A 19,454-nucleotide genomic window follows, 5' to 3' on the forward strand; every position below is an offset into this window, starting at 1 on the left:
TTGGCATGCTTTTTTCGTTGCTACTGCAACAGCGATCTGACCCGTTTTGTGTACCATGGGAGACCAGTACCATCACATTAATTTATGTGGTATATATATCTCAATTGCTGTCGATACTATCTCTTTGAAAACATTCCATAACTTTTCTACACTTACATGATCAGATAGGAAGGACGGAAGACTGTCTCTTAAAAAGGCGTTAAGAGCATTTTTATCAGCTTTTTTAAATAGGTGTTCGAGTGGTAAACGAAGTCGCTGCCAACAACATTAGGGATCCATGTCGGTCTCTTTCCACAACGCTTGGGTCCTGAAATCGTTTTCCACATTCCCTCCAGATGCAAATCCGTCGACAATCACTTTCCAGACCAAATCAGAACACATCTTTGAAAAGAACATTGGCCCGCTGTTCGACCATCCAGGTCGCATGTTGACGACTCCACTCTAGACATTCCCTTTGGTGTAGACGCGTCAGAGGCACACGTACAGCAGGTCTCCGACAATAGAAGCCACTCTGCCGAAGCCTTCTGTACACCATTTTCCTTGATACATGTGGAGTGGATGCTGCGACGTCAGATGCCAGTTGGCGTATAGTATTAAGGCGGCATCGTCGTGTCCTAACAGCCAAATAACGGTCTTCTCTGTGTGATGCCAGGCGTGGCCGACCAAGCCCTGGTCTTCGGGATACAGTTTCGGTCTCTATAAACGGTCGGCACATCCGAGAAAGAACAGAATTATTCACATTAAGCCATCGGGCCACATCAGTTTGCGACTGACCTGCTTCCATTCTTCCTACAGCCCTCCACCGCAGAGAGTCTGGTAGGTGTCTTCTCCGTGAAATATTGCACCGTCTGTGACTGTATATACAGCGATTTTGAATGTGGGACTATCCGTCAAAAGCTACACAGTCTGATAGGTGTCCTAACGTTACCGCTGGCGTGGTTGTCCGTTGATCGAAAAAGCCTTCATCCGTGCAGAACACGATTGACCGGACATCTGATGACAGTATGTATGATTATATCTTGAATTAGACACAGTAAGGGAAAACAGCGATTTGGTGCTTTAATTTTGGACACAGGTGTATTATATTATACCTATGGCAACCGTAGAGAAAAGCGTAAGAGACCATTTCATTGTCAAAAGTACCTATAGTGAAAGTTTGAGTTCAAATCAGTATAAAATCGATTTATTTTCATAATTAGCAATGTCATTTATGTATGTTTCTTATTTGCGTGGAAATTGCGTGTAAAATGGACGTCGCAGGCAGAAAGAGTTTCCATGTTACGTAAAGAGGTTTCAGTCCTCCCCCGCATACTGACAGTGATTTTGGCCAAGGATGATGTAACTCTGTCAGTGCACTAGTGCTATACCTAAACAAGAAAAGATCCAGTAACGATACTGTGTGATGCTTGTCGAATGGGAGGTCTTAAGCGTCCTGCACGCGTTCACTACACATTTATTGACAACACTTGTTTTTCAGACCTTTAATGTATTGAAGTGACCCTCATATCAGCAATAACACTGTCATTTGACAATGCGATTTCACAAGGATAAGACGCCGAATAACCAAAAGAAAGCGTGTGCCGCAATTATATTAACTACAGCCAGAAAGAAACAACAGGAAACAACGAAAAAGAACAAATGGCCCCGAGAATGGACGGAAAAAAGGAGCGACTAGTTGCATGTTAATTTATTGACTGAAATCACAACCACAGACCCTAAAGTCCCCATAAACTATTTTCAGACGACTCCTGCTTCATACGGCAAATTATTAATGTTGGTATGACATAAAACAGAGAAACAAAATATGTTAATGAGAGAAAATGGAAATTTGTGGTAAGGACTATGGGACCAAACTGTTGAGGTCATCGGTTCCTAGGCTTACACACTAATTAAACTAACTTACGCTAAGGACAACATACACACGCATGCCCGAGGGAGGACTCTAACCTCCGACGGGGGCAACCGTTGATGAGAGAGGCAGTTGCAGTCGATGAGAGATTAATAGGAAGTTTGAGGTTTCTCGCCACATTCAGGTCATTAAAATGCTTGAAGCTTCGTGCTGCAAAATAAGCAAATACAATCAGCAAAACTGTTATGGAAACCTATCAGGCAATTGAGGGCCTGAGTGTATAATCGGTACATGTGTTCGCTGAAGCAAACTGAGTAAATGACTACCAAAGTTAAACAGCTGTTTAAAAATTATGTAAATTACTATAGAAATATCAGATATTTTCTTCTAATGGTCAGTCATTCCCGTATAGCAGTACGCCTATTTCGAGATTGTAAGCTTTTGCATTAATTTTTAAAGCATACTTAAAAATGCTTATACTCCTGGGCCATCTTAAAATTTTATAGAGTAAAACAGGTACAAGTGCAAAAACATTTTCTTTTGTGTAATTCATTCTGAAGATTTTTGTTTTTGGTACTTGTTGCACATGCTCTTTATAAAACAAGAATATGTGCGTAATTAATGGAAAAGTAATGCAACACCTTGACAAACAATAGGTAATTAGCAAATGAACTAAAAATACCTAAACGAAAATATACTGATGTGGCTCCAATAGACGTGAGAGATTATTCGTTCGATTTTCTTTAATATCCTTACAGCCAGTGCCTTAATATAGAAACTGAATCATTTACTTCTGTTGTATCTTTTGAAGAATATCCTTCCTGGGACATCACTAGTCATGCTGTCATTGCATTGTACATTTTTCAGCCTGGCCTATCCACTTCTTTGACAACACCTCTTCTTTTTCCACTCCCTCTTCTTATATCCATGGTAACTGCAATCTGGAAATGGGATACATTGTTACAGAACCCACGATAAATTGAAGGGATGTAGTACTTTATTTCCTAAAGAACTTTATCCCTTGATGCAAAGCCAGCAGGAGAAATATTGATGAGCGGCCAGTATTGTGCGTCCTAAAATTCGCTTCGATAAACTGAATGGCTCTGAGCACTATGGGACTTAACTGCTGAGATCATCAGTCCCCTAGAACTTAGAACTACTTAAACCTAACTAACCTCAGGACATCACACATATCCATGTCCGAGGCAGGATTCGAACCTGCGACCGGATAAACTGGTCACGTTCTAGTCTATTCTTGAACTGCGTTGTTAGAAGATATCCATTGCATATATTGATCCTCCTAATATTAGGAACTTCGTTCTTTGCTATGGAATCCATCGCTTTAATTGAAAAAAAAGTTTCATGTTTTCATTTCCACTACGAAAAACAATAGGCAGACATTCTTCACCGCGTCCATCCTGTCTTGGGGAACAAATGCAGTCCAGCCACTGGCACGAAGCCTAAACTTTACTATCACAGAGTGCGAAAATGTGCAAGAAATCGCTTGTACTTCTTTTATTTTCAAGAGATACAAACTTTAGCTTGACGAGTGTGGTTGGTTGGTTGATTCGGGGAGGGAACAAAACAGAGAGATCAACGGTTCCATCGGATTAGGATAGGATGGGGAAGGAATTCGCCCGAGCGCTTTCAAAGGAATCATCCCGGCATTTGCCTGAAGCGACTTAGGGAAATCAAGGAAAACCTAAATCAGTATAGCCGGACGTAGGTTTGAACCGTCGTCCTCCTGAATGTGAGTCCAGTGTGCTAACCACTGCATCATCTCGCTCGATTTGACAAATGTGCGCTTGTGAAATGTCACTTGTACTCTCTGCTCCTCACCTGCCCTGCAAACACAGAGTGAGGTAATTAACGTAAAACATTTTTTTTTCCTGTTTGTTACAAATTAGTGAGAATGACATGCATTTTACAGACCTCTTAGTATTTATTACATATGTATGATGTATTTTTCGAAGCAGAATCGTTTTCCCACACTGATGTGTAGTTAAAAAAACGAATACTATGTTTTCAAATTAATGAAAAAAGCAGTGACATAGTGAATCCTCCAGTGACCATCCTGAAGTTGTAAATAAGTTGGACTATAAAACTGTTTTGTATGTATGTTTAATAATTCTTTACAGGCAATTTTTTTTTAAATCGTCCACGTATTCTTTTGAATATTGGCTGCGCAGGAATTGTTTTCCTGTTGCAGTCGATAAATTCAATCATTATTTCTTTGTTCACCCGCCTCCATAACCGAGTGGTCAACGTTACAGACCTTCATGCAGGAGACCCGAGTTCGAGTTCCCGTACTGCAGCGATTTTTCCTTGCTGGAAGAACTGGACCGCGGCGCACTCAGCCTCGTGATGCCAGTCGAGGAACTACTTGAGTGAGAAGTAGCAGTTCCAAGGTCGGGACGTCGACAATGGCCTAGAGTGCGATGTGCTGACTCGATGCCCCTCCATACCGCATCTGACGGTGAGACTGAGAATGATACAGCGGTCGCTGGGCTGTAGCGTGGTCTTCAGGGCATTTTTTTCTTTTATTTCTTTGTACGTTTTAGAAAGTGAACTGTGAATATCTCAAAATGGTTCAAATGGCTCTGAGCACTATAGGACTTAATATCTGAGTTCATCAGTTCCCTAGGACTTAGAACTAATTAAACCTAACTAACCTAAGGACATCACACACATCCATGCCAAAGGCAGGATTCGAACCTGCGACCGTAGTGGTCGCGCGGTTCCAGGCTGCAGCGCCTAGAACCGCTTGGTCACACCGGCCGGCTGTGAATATCTATCGACAGGAACAAAGACGACCTACAAACACAAATGGTGCACACTAACTCCGTGTGACCAGTTCATGAAGCTCTGACACCATTTAAAAGGAGCAGACTGTCAAAACGTCAATTCTGGACTTCACAGGCTTTGTGCACATTGACAGTACTGATAATATCTTGGGAGCTATCAGTACTGATGGTCAATATTTATGGTGCGAGTACACTAATTCTATTTGTGCGCCGTTGACTTTTCTACATTTCGTAAAGTGCACAGTTCTAGATTTGTAATGAATTATAACAAGTTGTCTTTTTACCAAAGTAAGATCTTATCAAGATATGACTGGATATTTCTGCAGCTATTTCAGATATTTCTTCGTTACAAATGACTGAACCATTTGCAGAAAGTCTGCAGGTCATTAATATACAATATGAACAACAAGGGTCATAACTCACTTGCCTGGGTCACTCGCGAAGTTACTTGACATAATTACGCAATTTAAATGAAGACATTACACATAATTGATGGACGACTCGTCTAAAACCTCAGAAGAAGCAGTCCATTTTCTTCGGACCCTGGTGTCTTTAGACGGCTGTTGACTACAGGAACGGCCAGTCCACAAACAGGAGTTCATATTTCCATTCGGAGAAGCAACAGGCTGTAAGCGGAGAGCTGCCAAAGAGCGCTTCGCAGAATCGCGGCCCACCTGCTGTCGGTTGACTCCCCACGGGAGTCCTTGGTCGCGCTGAGCCACTGCTGCGGATGATGTCATGCTCCTCCCCCCGTCCCCCCACCCCCCCTCACCGCCTCGCGGCCACTGTGCTCTCCCCTCCGACCGCGACCAGCCCACGGCCGTTCCTCCGCGTAAAAGTCTGCGGGCCGGGCTGCTTTCGTCCAGTGTGACTGTTCCTCGCGATGCAGAGCTTCGCCAGGTTCCTGCTGTTGTCGGCCTGCTGCTGGTCAGCGGCGCTGGCCGCGACCACCAAGGTCGTCTGCTACTTCAACACCAGCGCGCTCAAACGACCAGGTAACGACGCATACACTCGTGTCTGGTAGAGGAATTTGATCCCCAACGCAGCACATATTTTAACTGTTGTCTGGGACAATGGGCAACGCTGACTCAGAAATAAATTAGATTAGTACGAATCCCTGGGTTCCAACCAATATTGTGGAGGGGTTTCCTTTTGTTATCACATGAATACCAGGAGTGAAACTCCCCTCCACAATACCCCCAATTGGGGACCCCTCTGTAGCACTTCACAGTCTATTATTACTACAATTCCAGTACCATCAAGAGGCCAGGTAACGACGACTACAGTTGTGCGTGATCGTGGAACTTGTACCCCAATGCAGTGTTATTTTGTAACTGTCGTCTGGCTCAATGGACAACGTTGCCCGAGAAATAGTGCAGTTCCACCTCCCAGGTTCCAGTCAATGTTTTCCGGAGGTTTCCTTTTGTTATCAGTGCTGAAACTCTCTTCCCAAATATTCCCAATTGGGAACAGCTCTTTAGCACTTCCAGTCTACTGTTACTACAACACCAGTGGAATCAAACGATCAGATAACTACGTATCGACCAGTTTGTGATCACGCAACTGATACCCCAAGGCAGCAGAAATTTTTATCTTTTGTCTGGTAGTATAGACAATGTCGTCCCTGAAAGAAAGCAGTTCCGTTCCAGTGGTTGCAAGCGAGGTTTTTGAGAGGTTCCCTGTGCATTATGAGGTGAATACCAGAACTGAAAATCTCCTCACAAATATTCCCAATTGCGAACTCCTGTGTGGCACTCCCAGAAACTGTAAGAGAGATATTTTCAAGAGAACAATCGGACATGCAATTCGTTTCTTGTGATGGGTATAAAATTAGTTTAAAGGCCACTTTCGCCATTGACAAACTGAAACAAATTATTTCAAAGGAAGCTATGTCAAAGAATATAGAGCGATTTAGTTACTCCAGTGCCTCCAACAGATAATGAAGCAGGCGTAAGACTGTTATTTGCACAGGACATTTCTATTTGCAAATTACTTATGTGTTTTTACAGTTATTAATAATATACAGTTATTAATATTAGTTTCATCGGCAGTGCTAAAATACATATTAATGGTACTTTTGCTTGTATTAATCAGACTGACGAGCCCCTCTTACTCGAATGTCAGTGCTAAGCTCAGACATCCAGAAGAGAATATGGTGCACAGTTTCTTCTGCCTTATGATTGGCTCTTCATCTTAGAAAACGTTTCATACCCGCCCCCAATAATCTAATGGAATCGTTGTCTACTTTTGCAGTTTCTCCCCTACAGTACTCTATCGAACGACACAAACGCATTAAACCGAGCGGTATGTAACAGATTTTTTCGACGACTAAGTTCTCGAGCCCTGGTATGCTGTCTCCGTAAATATAACTGCGGGGGAAAATCTTAAGTAAGGGTAAATTAAGATTGTTGAAAATAGATCTCATTGCTTTTCACAATCAAGCCACAAAGAAGGTAGGAGCTACACCGCGAACACTGTCAGGTTCTCTTCCATTATTGCATCCGGCCAAGGCTGGACGTCTGGGAAAAGCATTACGCGCAATTGCTGCAATTTTACGGTTGATGTTATGGATCTTGCATAGGCACAAGAAAATGCGTCGTTTCCTCTCTTACTTACGTATACTGTCTCTTCAAAATAAACTGTTCCTCAGCGGTTTTTCCATTGGCTGACTGTTGATAATGCTTCCTACATCACGATGCATAAACCAATCCCTGTGTCGTATGTTGCTACAATTAAAATGTAGTTTTACTTTTCATTGGTGCACATTTCTCACAAATATCTTGTAAACTCTTTCGGTCTCTGGAGTTGTTCTTAAAACATTTCGTACACTTTGTTACTGAGTTTGTCAATTTACTGCAGGTTGTTGTGGACGTCCATAAATTTTCAGAATCTCGTTAATGAAATGCTTGTTATTACAATGACTACCATCACGGTTAAGCATCTTTCTCGCTTTGCACTACAGTTTCTTTTTTAGTAGCTACTAACTTATTAGTGTTTTCTGCACTATTTTTGTTTCGTACTAAACAACGAACGGGTTTCATAGCCGAGGGCGATGTGGTGCATGTCGAGCAAAGTATAATCGATAAATAACTACAACATTTAGGAGTTTAGCACTTAGGAACATTACTTCTTTTCAGATTTAAGTGGTAAGGTCTCGATGTGCGCCATAGTCTCCGAATCTTATTGGATCTGCCGACATACTGCTGTGCTGCGGCCCACAACATAAATACAGCGAATTACTTCTGTTTGCAGTCGTGCGTTCATCTGAAGGTATTTGCATGGAATACGGAAGTGAAAGGTGGACAGTAAATAGTTCAAATAAGAAGCGAATAAAAGCGTTTGAAATGTGGGACTACAGACGACGTTGAAAATTAGATGAATAGACACAATAACTAACGAGTAGATAATGAATCGAATTGGGGAGAAAAGAAGTTTATGGCATAACTTAACTAAAAGAAGGACCTATTAATAAGTCACCATCCTGAGGCATCAAGGATTCGTCAGTTTGGTAAGGAAAGAAGTGTGTGTCTTTGGAGGGGGGGGAGGTAAAAATTGTAGAGGAGAGAGACCATGGCTTGATGCAGTAAGTAAGTTCAAATGGATACGGGTTGCAATTGTTAAACGTAAATGAAGAGGTTTGCATAGGATAGGCTAACTTGGGTAACTGCATCAAACCAGTCTTTGGACTGAAGACCACAACAACACAGTAGCACACACTGATTCACACTGTGAGAGAGGGTATTCATGTTCTGTGATCCTCACAAGCTTCGTCTACTTTCTAAATTTCTTTGTAACTCTTTCTCATTACTTGTGACTCACTACCACACACACTTAAATTCAAAATCGAACTGGAAGGGGTTCAGTTCACTTCCTGGACACCCTAGTTTAGGGTTTTCTTTTTAATTTCGCTATATCATTTTATGCGAATGCAGGACTGTTTCGTTCAAAAGGACCGGATTATTTGCACGAAATCATTGTCCAGTCAGAACTTGTACTCTGTCTTTAATGGCCTCCCATTCGACGAAACGTAAGCCCGCTTCTACCTTTATTCGCTGCCATTGAGGAAAGCTAGCATGTAACGTGTTACAAAATTCAGTAGAAAGCTTCTTTAGTAGGTTTCTCCATAACGTTGTTTTTACTGTACGAATTACCAACCTCAGAATTCTCATTTTACGATCTCTGCTTGTGCTTGAAGTACCGGAAACAACACAATTTGAAGCTTTTCTAGGATGTTAATGCGCAAATAGTTAAGCGTTCTATCACGTGCTCACTTTCTAGTACGTTCTTTACGACAACATCATGAGAGTAAACAACAAATCTTATTCATTATATTTTCTCCAAGACGAATTACTTTCGATCGAAGTTATTACATGATCATGAAACCAAATGAAACATATTTATGAAACATTTTCTACTGCTTCAATCACTTTTTACTAATACTTATTAGTAGGACAAGTTTCAGCAGCGTGCTGCCATGATCATGTGGTTTACAGTTACATGTACATTAACGTAAAACGTCATGAGACTGTATTCGATACAACATGATGAATTTAAGCTTAAACTAAATATGTATGAGTATCTCATAATAATTACTATAAATGAATATATTTGACAATGAACTCGCACTAGAAGGATACTTTCTAGGGATAATTATGTGTGAGTTCAGATGGTATTGTTAAGCCAAAATTATAATAAATGCCTTGAAATAAATGATAAATAATTCTATAGTTTGTTCATGCAATATGTCGCACATGCTTATTCTCTTTTTGAAGTGAGAGGAATCTATGAATCAGATCTTGCGAGAAAAATTGATGATACGCTGATCTATAGCGCTGCCGAGACAATGGCTTCTCGCCCTCCCCCCTTATTGAGAAACTGCTCGTAAGAGCTTCACCTTGTGCGAGTGCGTTGACCTAATACAGACGCGCTAAATTCGCTGGTAACGCGTGCCTTTGCATATACGTATATGCCTAGTCAGGCACTTCAGAGTGCCTGGCGCAAGAAACTTCGTAACGATATTAGACATTCCCTATCGTATTCCATTCATATATGGAAAAATGGTAAAATGTCTGTCTTTATGTACCGGTACGTACAGTTCGTTGAGCATTGAAGGAATCTGTCAGTTACTGCGGAAGTGGAAAAATGGCTCTGAGCACTATGGGACTTAACATCTATGGTCATCAGTCCCTAGAACTTAGAACTACTTAAACCTAACTAACCTAAGGACATCACACAACACCCAGTCATCACGAGGCAGAGAAAATCCCCGACCCCGCCGGGAATCGAACCCGGGAACCCGGGCGCGGGAAGCGAGAACGCTACCGCAGGACCACGCGCTGCGGACTGCGGAAGGGGAGCCGAGGTCGATATTGACCTCGTAGAGAACTCTAATTGTGGACAAAGACTTCTTTTCTCCTGTCTGTCATTCTGGGGAATTGGGTTGGCAAAGACTTAAGTCGAATCAGACGGAGTTGTTGAGAACTGTACATCATTTTCCGTAGAATAAAACAAGGAGACTGACCACATTAGAGTGGCAAACTAAGAGAAATGAACGATTTTTTTTACTAATATCTCCGTCCCCTTCCGATTTTTTTTGTTATGATTTCTAAAAACTGTACCGGTTTCCAGAAAAATCGTTGGTAACTTACGTCAGCTTTCGTCAGATGTTTAATATTTACATACTGGTAGTTCACTAATATAAGGTTGATACGTATTGTAATTATCTAGTGATTTTGTTCTTTACAACAATAAATCGCTGGTATAGCATAGTTCATTCCTTATGTGGTATGTTGTGTTCGTAAAGATGCCTTGACTCGCCTTATCCGAAGAGACTTAGGGCCATTTTTGAACTAACTAACGTAGAGTATATAGTGGGAGAAAAGAGATTTATGTTCTTTTCCAATGATTCTATGATACTTGCAACTATTAATTTTTTTTTAAATTTTCGTGCAGTTGTACAATTTCGGCTTACACCACTTTTAAGTAGCTGAATACGTTTTTAGTTATGTGATCAAAAATGGCTCTGAGCACTATGGGACTTAACTTCTGAGGTCATCAGTCCCCTAGAACTTAGAACTACTTAAACCTAACTAACCTAAGGACATCACACACACACCCATGCCCGAGGCAGGATTCGAACCTGCGACCGTTGCGGTCACGCAGTTCTAGACTGTAGCGCCTAGAACCGCTCGGCCACCTCGGACGGCAGTTACGTGATCATAAAAATATTTAAAATGGGCCAGTACCGCAGAAATTGTTATGATCAGAGAGCTAACAAATATATTTACGTACTTGAGAATGGTCTATGGCTGAAATAATACAAAAGTTCGAAAACAACATAAAAATTAACACTTCATGGAAACATTTGAATGTTTCATAGCAACTGCGGACCCTTGCTCAGAGAAAATCATATTAGTTTGGACTTGACGGGGAGAGCCAAGCGAGGAGAAGTGTCTTAGGGAGAATAATATTGCAGAAAGACAATGGTTCTGTTATTTCGAAAATAGCAGTTTGGACAAGAAAAAATCGCCACTTCCAGGAGGACCATCAGTTTCTGAACAGCAGTATCTGAATGTTTTAAAGCTAATTGGATCAAGTCAGTCGGCATCAGTGTTGGTACGTATGGATAATTGTGACCAGACGATAACCCTGCAAAATTTACGCTCAGTGGATCTTACGTGAAAACTACAAAAATCAGAGTGTGAAAGTATGGTTGTCCTTAGTTATCTCGTTAACGATAATGAACATTCATGTCCAAGGTACTTGCCATTGCCTTCATGTAAAGATGACAGCAAAAGCAAGTAAGTCCGAGCGCTATGCGAAACCTAATCCGCACGAAAGTTTGCTAACTACCCACAAGAAATAACGTTATGTGCAAGTGGGACAAAGAAAGCGCCTAATACTACTGATTTCTAAAAAAAAAAGATACAAACGCTGGCATTTATTGCGGACAACTCAAGTGGAACTTGATAAAAGAGCTCATGTTGAAGCTTGATTGCCGTATAATTCCAGCTTCATCTGTTCTTCAGATAATACACCTTCACACTTCCACATCTCCCAATCTCTTCCCAGCAATCTTCAAGGAAAACTGGTTCGATATATTTGAAGTTTTGTCTATGCGCACTTGTAGGTCAATTGTGATAGCAGTGTTGTTTAGACAAATTTATTCATATACAATGGAAGGGATTTCTTCAGACCTTCAACAAAGAAGCGCACCGAATAAAAATGATAAATTACAAGTTGTAAGAATACTAAAATAAGTTAAAGCGAGCATAGCATGTTTCAAATGACGAAGTGATGAGAGGAAATGGTCTACGCAGCCTGCAAAAAGTAGTTGCTGAAAGGAGTCTGAAGCCTGGAAGACATGTACGCACGGAAGAATCTCCAAATCAGCAATGCTGTGCAAAACAGGGGTGGACGCAGAACTAGAACATGAGCTCGCAACACCTGAGAACGATCTTTTGCAAAAGGTCTTAACCGCGTGGATATGAACTTGGAGGAAGCTGAAAACCTGGCAGCTGACAGAGTTCGCTGGAGGAAACTTGTTGCCCTATATAGCCCCTAGCACTGGAGGAACTAAGTCTAAATATCGTACACTGCGTCAGCAGCTATTATATACACTGTTTCCTGTTTTGTGCTATTCCTCAGTTTATTCCCAGCACTTGGGCGTTAGGTCTGTGACTAGAATCAGCTTAAGTGCAGATCTTAAGATAAGAAACTTTATCGCAAGTAACACGCTAGGCTCCCTTGGCCTACCAGTTGCGAGAGTATCGAGTTCGTTGCCTTCTCAAACCGGTTGCGTTAGAAAGCGCTGTTTGATGACGCTCGCTCTTCGCTGCTGGCACAGAACTCTCACATACGCATAATTGCAGAGGTATTTCTGTAAGATATGACAACTATGTGCTGCAAATACGATCTCAGCAACATACGTCACCCGTAACCAGATGTCGGTCCTAATTTGTAAAGACAGGTGCAGCCACAGTTCTGCCAACCAAACTGCACTGTACCGCTACTGGAGATTTCCGGATCTGTGAAAGCAAATGAGTCATTACTTCACATTTAATTTCCAATTTACTGCCACTCGGACATCTCCTTTGGCGTCATTGTGAAAGAAACGATGCTGTACTTTGGAGACAATATTCCCCATATTCTTCAAGTGATAGTCACGTTTTCCGAACTCGGAATCGATTTGTGACGAGTAAAAATCTTACTGCTTTGACCTCGATGCTTCTCGTTTCGAAACAATCTATTATTCAGGTTCTTTAGTTTTTAAGTACACGGTAAATATAATAAGGCCATAAACGTGCCTGATGTATCTGGAATGGAACTTCCGATACACAGATCACTTCTTGTTTCGCCGCACTTGCATTGATAAACATTTATGAAAGTGATAGATTGGTCTACTTCCGCAATTTTTTCACGCAAATGGAATCACAAGAAAATGAGAACTAATATGTGATATTCCATGAGCCACTGAAATCGGCTCTGTGATGGTGTTTTGTTTCCAATATGAGTCTCCGAAGAGTCCAATGATTCTCAAAGGTCGCTTTACAAAGAGAGGCCTTTTAGAATCGTTGAAATAAAAAAAATACAGCTCCTGAAGACTGATTTCCTGCCTTAATTGGCAGAGGAACAAGACATACGTCACCTGTGAATACCGCCACTTTATTGTGAACTCTCTTCATGAACGTATGTGCCTGTTTCTAGAGCATTTCTTCGTTAGTGTGACTTAGCGACCGACCAGCTTGTTTGGATGTAGTGTCAGCGGTTGCCAACGTTTATCTACGGTCGCGAACCACGATAACAGTTGAACTCTGACGCCGATGTTTTAAGGCAACGTGAAAAAATCGACGACTGAAGAACTCAAAAGCAGAATCGTTAGCTGATATGAGAAGAAATATGGAACTGCGAACAAATGAAAGCAACAGCACAAAAAGCATAACAACAGCAATGCAAAAGCAAGTTTGCGAAGATCAGTATATAAATAACGTTGGTAGTAGCTATATGTATCACAAAGCGAAATATTTGCTAATTCTCGCTGATGTAGGTAATTTGTTTGAAACTTCGTGGTTTCGATTACGTTCGACAAAGACTAGAGGGTATTTACCTTTGCAGTTTGCAGAGATACATCATAGTTATTTTCTTTCCACTACATTGTACCTTGGATTCCTATAAGGATGCACAAACGTACCGTTTACCTATTGCAGGGACAGATTGCTTTTTTATTTGTAACAGGAGACACTAAATTTTAAATATAACTTATTTTATTAAAAGAACTTCACTGTCATTTACTGATGCAACCCTAACTCCCAGAGGGACAGCGAAGACAAGACAAGACAAGACTAATTACAGCGCACTCAGAGGTGTTAAAGCAGTCTGTCTTTCTGCACTCCATACGCGAATGGAATGAGAAGAAACCCAGAAAGGGAAGTACCCAAAGCCATGTACTTCAGTGGTTTGCAGAGACAGATCTCCATTAAACCGAGACACGAATAAGTGCAAAAGCGCGGCGTCTTGCGAAGTCACTCCCGGTCCCGGCGATTCTTCCTGCAGCAAGGTGTCGACACGTGCAAAAAAGGCTGGTGCTCAGAAGTTCCTGTGAGGTGTAAGGTGGGTTCTTGATGCCACATAGATACCAAATTTTAACCACAAGTCTGCCAGACGACACGGTGGACGTAACACATCATAGGAAGGTCGTCATACCTCCTCTTACACACAGTCCACCCTTTCTCTTGACCCCTTTGCGACTGGGGTCTGGACAGTGACGTCCAGCGCTGAAATAGCGCGGTTTTCTTACCGGTTGCCGCGGAAAAAATTTCGGACACTCCGCCTCACTGTTCTCAATCGACAAGTGAAGGTTTCTGGAGTTGAATGAAGTAACCCCTCCCTTGGGGCGTTCATTTTCACATGTTTCGCGGCGGAAAACGACAGTTTGCAGTGCAATGTGCAAAAGGGCGACAATCTTCACAGCCTTTGACACTGCAAACATCCCCCGGACCATTCATCCTTTCTCTAAGGACATCACGAGGCTGCACCTTACTGAACGTGATCCAACTCCTTTTAGTGTAGCGTGAGCGCAATGCAACGAAATCGGAATGTGATCCAACCTTTCTCGCGTCCTTCAGCGCCATGTGCATGGGAGGGGAGGGGACGCAACATTGACACATGCGCGAATAAAACGGCAATGACTACCGGAGTTCGTCAAATCCCTCAATTCCACCTGCACACCTTCACTGAGTAATTTAAAAATGTACCTGTTTAAAGACATCCTTGACCAATTCCTAGGCACCTGCAGGCAGGCAACCCTCTTGACACATCTCATATACCGCGTGGCCCGAAGCAGGCACTAGAGCAGTAGGGTGTCGAAGTAGTTGTCTGCTCACAGGCATCTAGTAACCAGTCAAGCGTTTTATCTGAACAGGTACATTTTTAAAGCGCTCAAGAAAGACGTGCAGGTGGCTCTGAGGGCCCGGTCAGTGTGGCCAAGCGGTTCTAGGCGCTTCAGTCTGGAACCGCGCTGCTACTACGGTCGCAGGTCGGAATCCTACCTCGGGCATGGATGTTTGTGATGTCCTTAGGTTAGTTAGGTTTAAGTAGTTCTAAGTTCTAGGGGACTTATGATCTCAGATGTTAAGTCTTATAGTGCTTAGAGCCATTTGAAGCTCTGAGGGTGTTTCTGAACTGGGGGGGGAGGGGGGTGCGGATCTTTGATGGATCCTTTGCTGTTTTATTATGCACGTTTCAATAAAGCAACCCTCTGGAATCACTCCGTAGGAGGTTGCAAAAAAGGAGGGACAAAAACCATAAACACTCTTTTCTGCTTTGGATCATGTTCAGATTTCCTTGTATGGTTTTGAACGGTTCCTAGCGGTTCCAGCCTTTATACCAGAGCAAAAATTGTGAGATTATTTTCAATGGAGTTCCAGCCCTGTCATTTCCGTAGAGAAGGACCGAATCGTCTGGGGTATATCACTAGCTTCAAAGGTTGTCAAGGACATCGTCCTGTTTCACAATGCTCTGTAAACTGTCGTGTTCTACTGCGATATCTGTGAAACGTAACATGCCAAGGGAAGAGGTGATTTCATTCACATCCCTTATGACACCTGAGACCTTTTCCTGTCAATTCCCAGCAGCGGTGTGTTCGAAATGTTTTCCTCAGTCACCCATAACAAAACCGCATTATCTCGAACCAGGGTGTTGTGGATCTGACATCTGTTGCAGAGACATCAAGGGAGGGGTGAGATGTGGGTACGGTGAGAAGTGACGGCCTGCCACCTTGGTGTGATATGTTCATTGTGTCGTTGGGCAGAATTTTGGTGAAACCTGGTGCGAACGTGACGTCAGTAACCCACCTTACTCCTCACATGAACTTCTGAGACCTGTTTTTTCTTTTTTCTTTTTCTTTTTTGCACATCTCCACACCTTACTGTTGAAGTGTCGACGAAGGCTATGCGAGTGCATTTTAAGTGGTACCTCATTTGTCTATATAATATGGTGTGATGTAGTTCGGTGAAGTCCGTTACCACTTTTGGATCAATGTCTGGTGCAATGTATGAACATAACCAATTTGTTCAAGAAAGGAAGGAAGAGAGCAAGCAAGCAAGAAAGAAAGAATTGGCCATACCCTTTTTAAAGGAATAATCCTGTCATTTGCCTTAAGCGTTTAAAGAATACCAGAGAATGTGTGGGTGTGCATATGTACACTGCACCATCTCGAAGGTAAGTAAATTCTGGAAAGTGGGCAAATGAAAATTGCTACAAGTATGTGTGAAATTGGACGTATTCAGTAGAAGAGATGTGTTTTACAGTACCGAAGCTCAACAAGTGCTTATAGCTCCTAAGGTACACATTTTAGAGCCCATGTTTACTAGACATTTTTTTCGTGTTTGTGGACCGTACTACGTCATCCCATAATATGCAAAGCAAAGACTGTTTCACAGTATCGAAGATGAAAAAATACTCCTGTTTATTAAGGTATTCATTTTAGAGCCCATGTTTACTAAACGTTTTTGCTTTGATTGATAATTCTGGTCGTATCCCTGACTATTCCTCCTGGAATACCTTATATACATAGTGTATCTTTCTTGTCTGTCGTGCAGAGTAAAGATTACATATGTCCTCAATAGCCATTTTAGTGGTTAATACACTGATGAGCCCAAACATTAAGACCACCTACTGAAAAGCGTGTTCGTCCACTTCCGGAGCGCAGTTCAGCTATGATTCTGCGTGCCCTGGAGTCTACAAGTACGTGGCAGGTTTGCAGAGGCTTGTACCACCAGTTTCCCACGCCCAGGCCACACACTTACCGTAATTTACGCGCGGATGATTTGTGGGAGCAGAGCTGGCGCCAGATATCGTCCCAGTTGGATTTCACTGAATTCAGATAAGTGGAATTTGAGGGCCGAGACATCAGTGTGAGTTTAATATTATGCTTCAGACCACTGCAGAACGATTCTGTACTTGTGACACTGACGGTTATCCTGCTGGAAGATGCCGTCGCTGTTGAGAAAGACATCAATCATAAGGGGTCTTTAGTAATGTTCACATAGTCCACAGCTATCATGGTGCCTTCGATTACTTCAGCAGGTCCCATGGAACCGCATGTGGATGTCCCCTATAACATAATACTGCTACCACCGGCCTGCGTCCATGGCGCGCTGTATTTTCCGAGCCTGAATGTTTTCTTATTGGCAACGTTACGTAGCGCTCTGTATGAAGGTCACTGGCTGTCCTGTGTGCAGTCTGTGGCTAGTTTGCATTGTTTTCTGCCATTGTAGTGTTGGGCAGTGGCAGCTGGATGTGAACAGCGCGTAGCGTTGCGCAGTTGGATGTGAGCCGCCAGCAGTGGTGGATGTGAGGAGAGAGATGGCGGAATTTTGTAATTTGTCATGAACTGCTATATATATTATGACTGTTAAGGTAAATACATTGTTTGTTCTCTATTAACATCTTTCAATTGCTAACTATCCCTATCAGTAGTTAGTGCCTTCCGTAGTTTGAATCTGTTATTTAGCTGGCAGTAGTGGCGCTCGCTGTATTGCAGTAGTTCGAGTAAGGAAGATTTTTGGTGAGGTAAGTGATTTGTGAAACGTATAGTTTAATGTTTGTCTGGGCCATTCTTTTGTAGGGATTTTTGATAGTCAGATTGCGTTGCGCTAAAATTATTGTGTGTCAGTTTAAGCACAGTCTCGTATACAATTGTTCTAAAGGGACGTTCCAGTATCTGGACATGACCTTCGACCTATTTTACCAATAAACGGGATTCATCCGACCAGGCGATACGATTCTGCTGACGCGCGTCCAGTCTCGATGAACTCGTGCCCACTGTAATCATAACTGACGACGTCGTTGGGTCAACGTGGGAACACTTCAGAGGTCCCCTGCTGCGGAACGCCATGTTCAGCACTGTGCTCTGAACGGAGTGCTCCAAAACACTTGTGTCTGCACCAGCACTGCACTCAGTCATCACATCTCCAACAGACCGCCGCCCATCCTGCATTAGAGAGCGGGCAAGCCTCCGATCCCTATGTTCTGTGAGGAAGCATGGACGCCCAACTTCTAATCTCACACTCGTGGTTTTAGCTTTCTTCAACCACTTTCGATAGATGCTCACGATAGTGGCACACGAACAGCCGACCACTTCGCCGTTTCAGAGATGCTCGCTCCCAGGCACTGGGCCACAACAATCTGGCTTTTGTCAAAGCCGCTTAAGTCGACGAACTTCGTCATTCACGACCCTTATCGTCGCTACAATAACTCCCCATTCGTCTCTGCTCTCCTCATATACACTCCTGGAAATGGAAAAAAGAACACATTGACACCGGTGTGTCAGACCCACCATACTTGCTCCGGACACTGCGAGAGGGCTGTACAAGCAATGATCACACGCACGGCACAGCGGACACACCAGGAACCGCGGTGTTGGCCGTCGAATGGCGCTAGCTGCGCAGCATTTGTGCACCGCCGCCGTCAGTGTCAGCCAGTTTGCCGTGGCATACGGAGCTCCATCGCAGTCTTTAACACTGGTAGCATGCCGCGACAGCGTGAACGTGAACCGTATGTGCAGTTGACGGACTTTGAGCGAGGGCGTATAGTGGGCATGCGGGACGCCGGGTGGACGTACCGCCGAATTGCTCAACACGTGGGGCGTGAGGTCTCCACAGTACATCGATGGTGTCGCCAGTGGTCGGCGGAAGGTGTACGTGCCCGTCGACCTGGGACCGGACCGCAGCGACGCACGGATGCACGCCAAGACCGTAGGATCCTACGCAGTGCCGTAGGGGACCGCACCGCCACTTCCCAGCAAATTAGGGACACTGTTGCTCCTGAGGTATCGGCGAGGACCATTCGCAACCGTCTCCATGAAGCTGGGCTACGGTTCCGCACACCGTTAGGCCGTCTTCCGCTCACGCCCCAACATCGTGCAGCCCGCCTCCAGTGGTGTCGCGACAGGCGTGAATGGAGGGACGAATGGAGACGTGTCGTCTTCAGCGATGAGAGTCGCTTCTGCCTTGGTGCCAATGATGATGGTATGCGTGTTTGGCGCCGTGCAGGTGAGCGCCACAATCAGGACTGCATACGACCGAGGCACACAGGGCCAACACCCGGCATCATGGTGTGGGGAGCGATCTCCTACACTGGCCGTACACCACTGGTGATCGTCGAGGGGACACTGAACAGTGCACGGCACATCCAAACCGTCATCGAACCCATCGTTCTACCATTCCTAGACCGACAAGGGAACTTGCTGTTCCAACAGGACAATGCACGTCCGCATGTATCCCGTGCCACCCAACGTGCTC

At 43.4% G+C, this 19,454-nt stretch overlaps 1 protein-coding gene across 1 annotated transcript in view; it reads left to right on the forward strand.

The window, feature by feature from the left end:
- The first annotated feature begins 5,489 nt into the window (after window positions 1–5,489).
- The window catches only part of LOC126174820 (chitinase-like protein Idgf4), a 54,312-nt gene continuing 40,347 nt past the window's right edge, over window positions 5,490–19,454 (forward strand). The window contains exon 1 of the mRNA XM_049921201.1: window positions 5,490–5,648. Within this exon, the coding sequence (XP_049777158.1) occupies window positions 5,537–5,648 (112 nt within the window). The 5' untranslated portion in view covers window positions 5,490–5,536. The remainder of the gene's footprint in view (window positions 5,649–19,454) is intronic.

This window comes from Schistocerca cancellata, chromosome 1 (assembly GCF_023864275.1).
Source record: "Schistocerca cancellata isolate TAMUIC-IGC-003103 chromosome 1, iqSchCanc2.1, whole genome shotgun sequence".
Classification (NCBI taxonomy): Eukaryota; Metazoa; Arthropoda; class Insecta; order Orthoptera; family Acrididae; genus Schistocerca; species Schistocerca cancellata.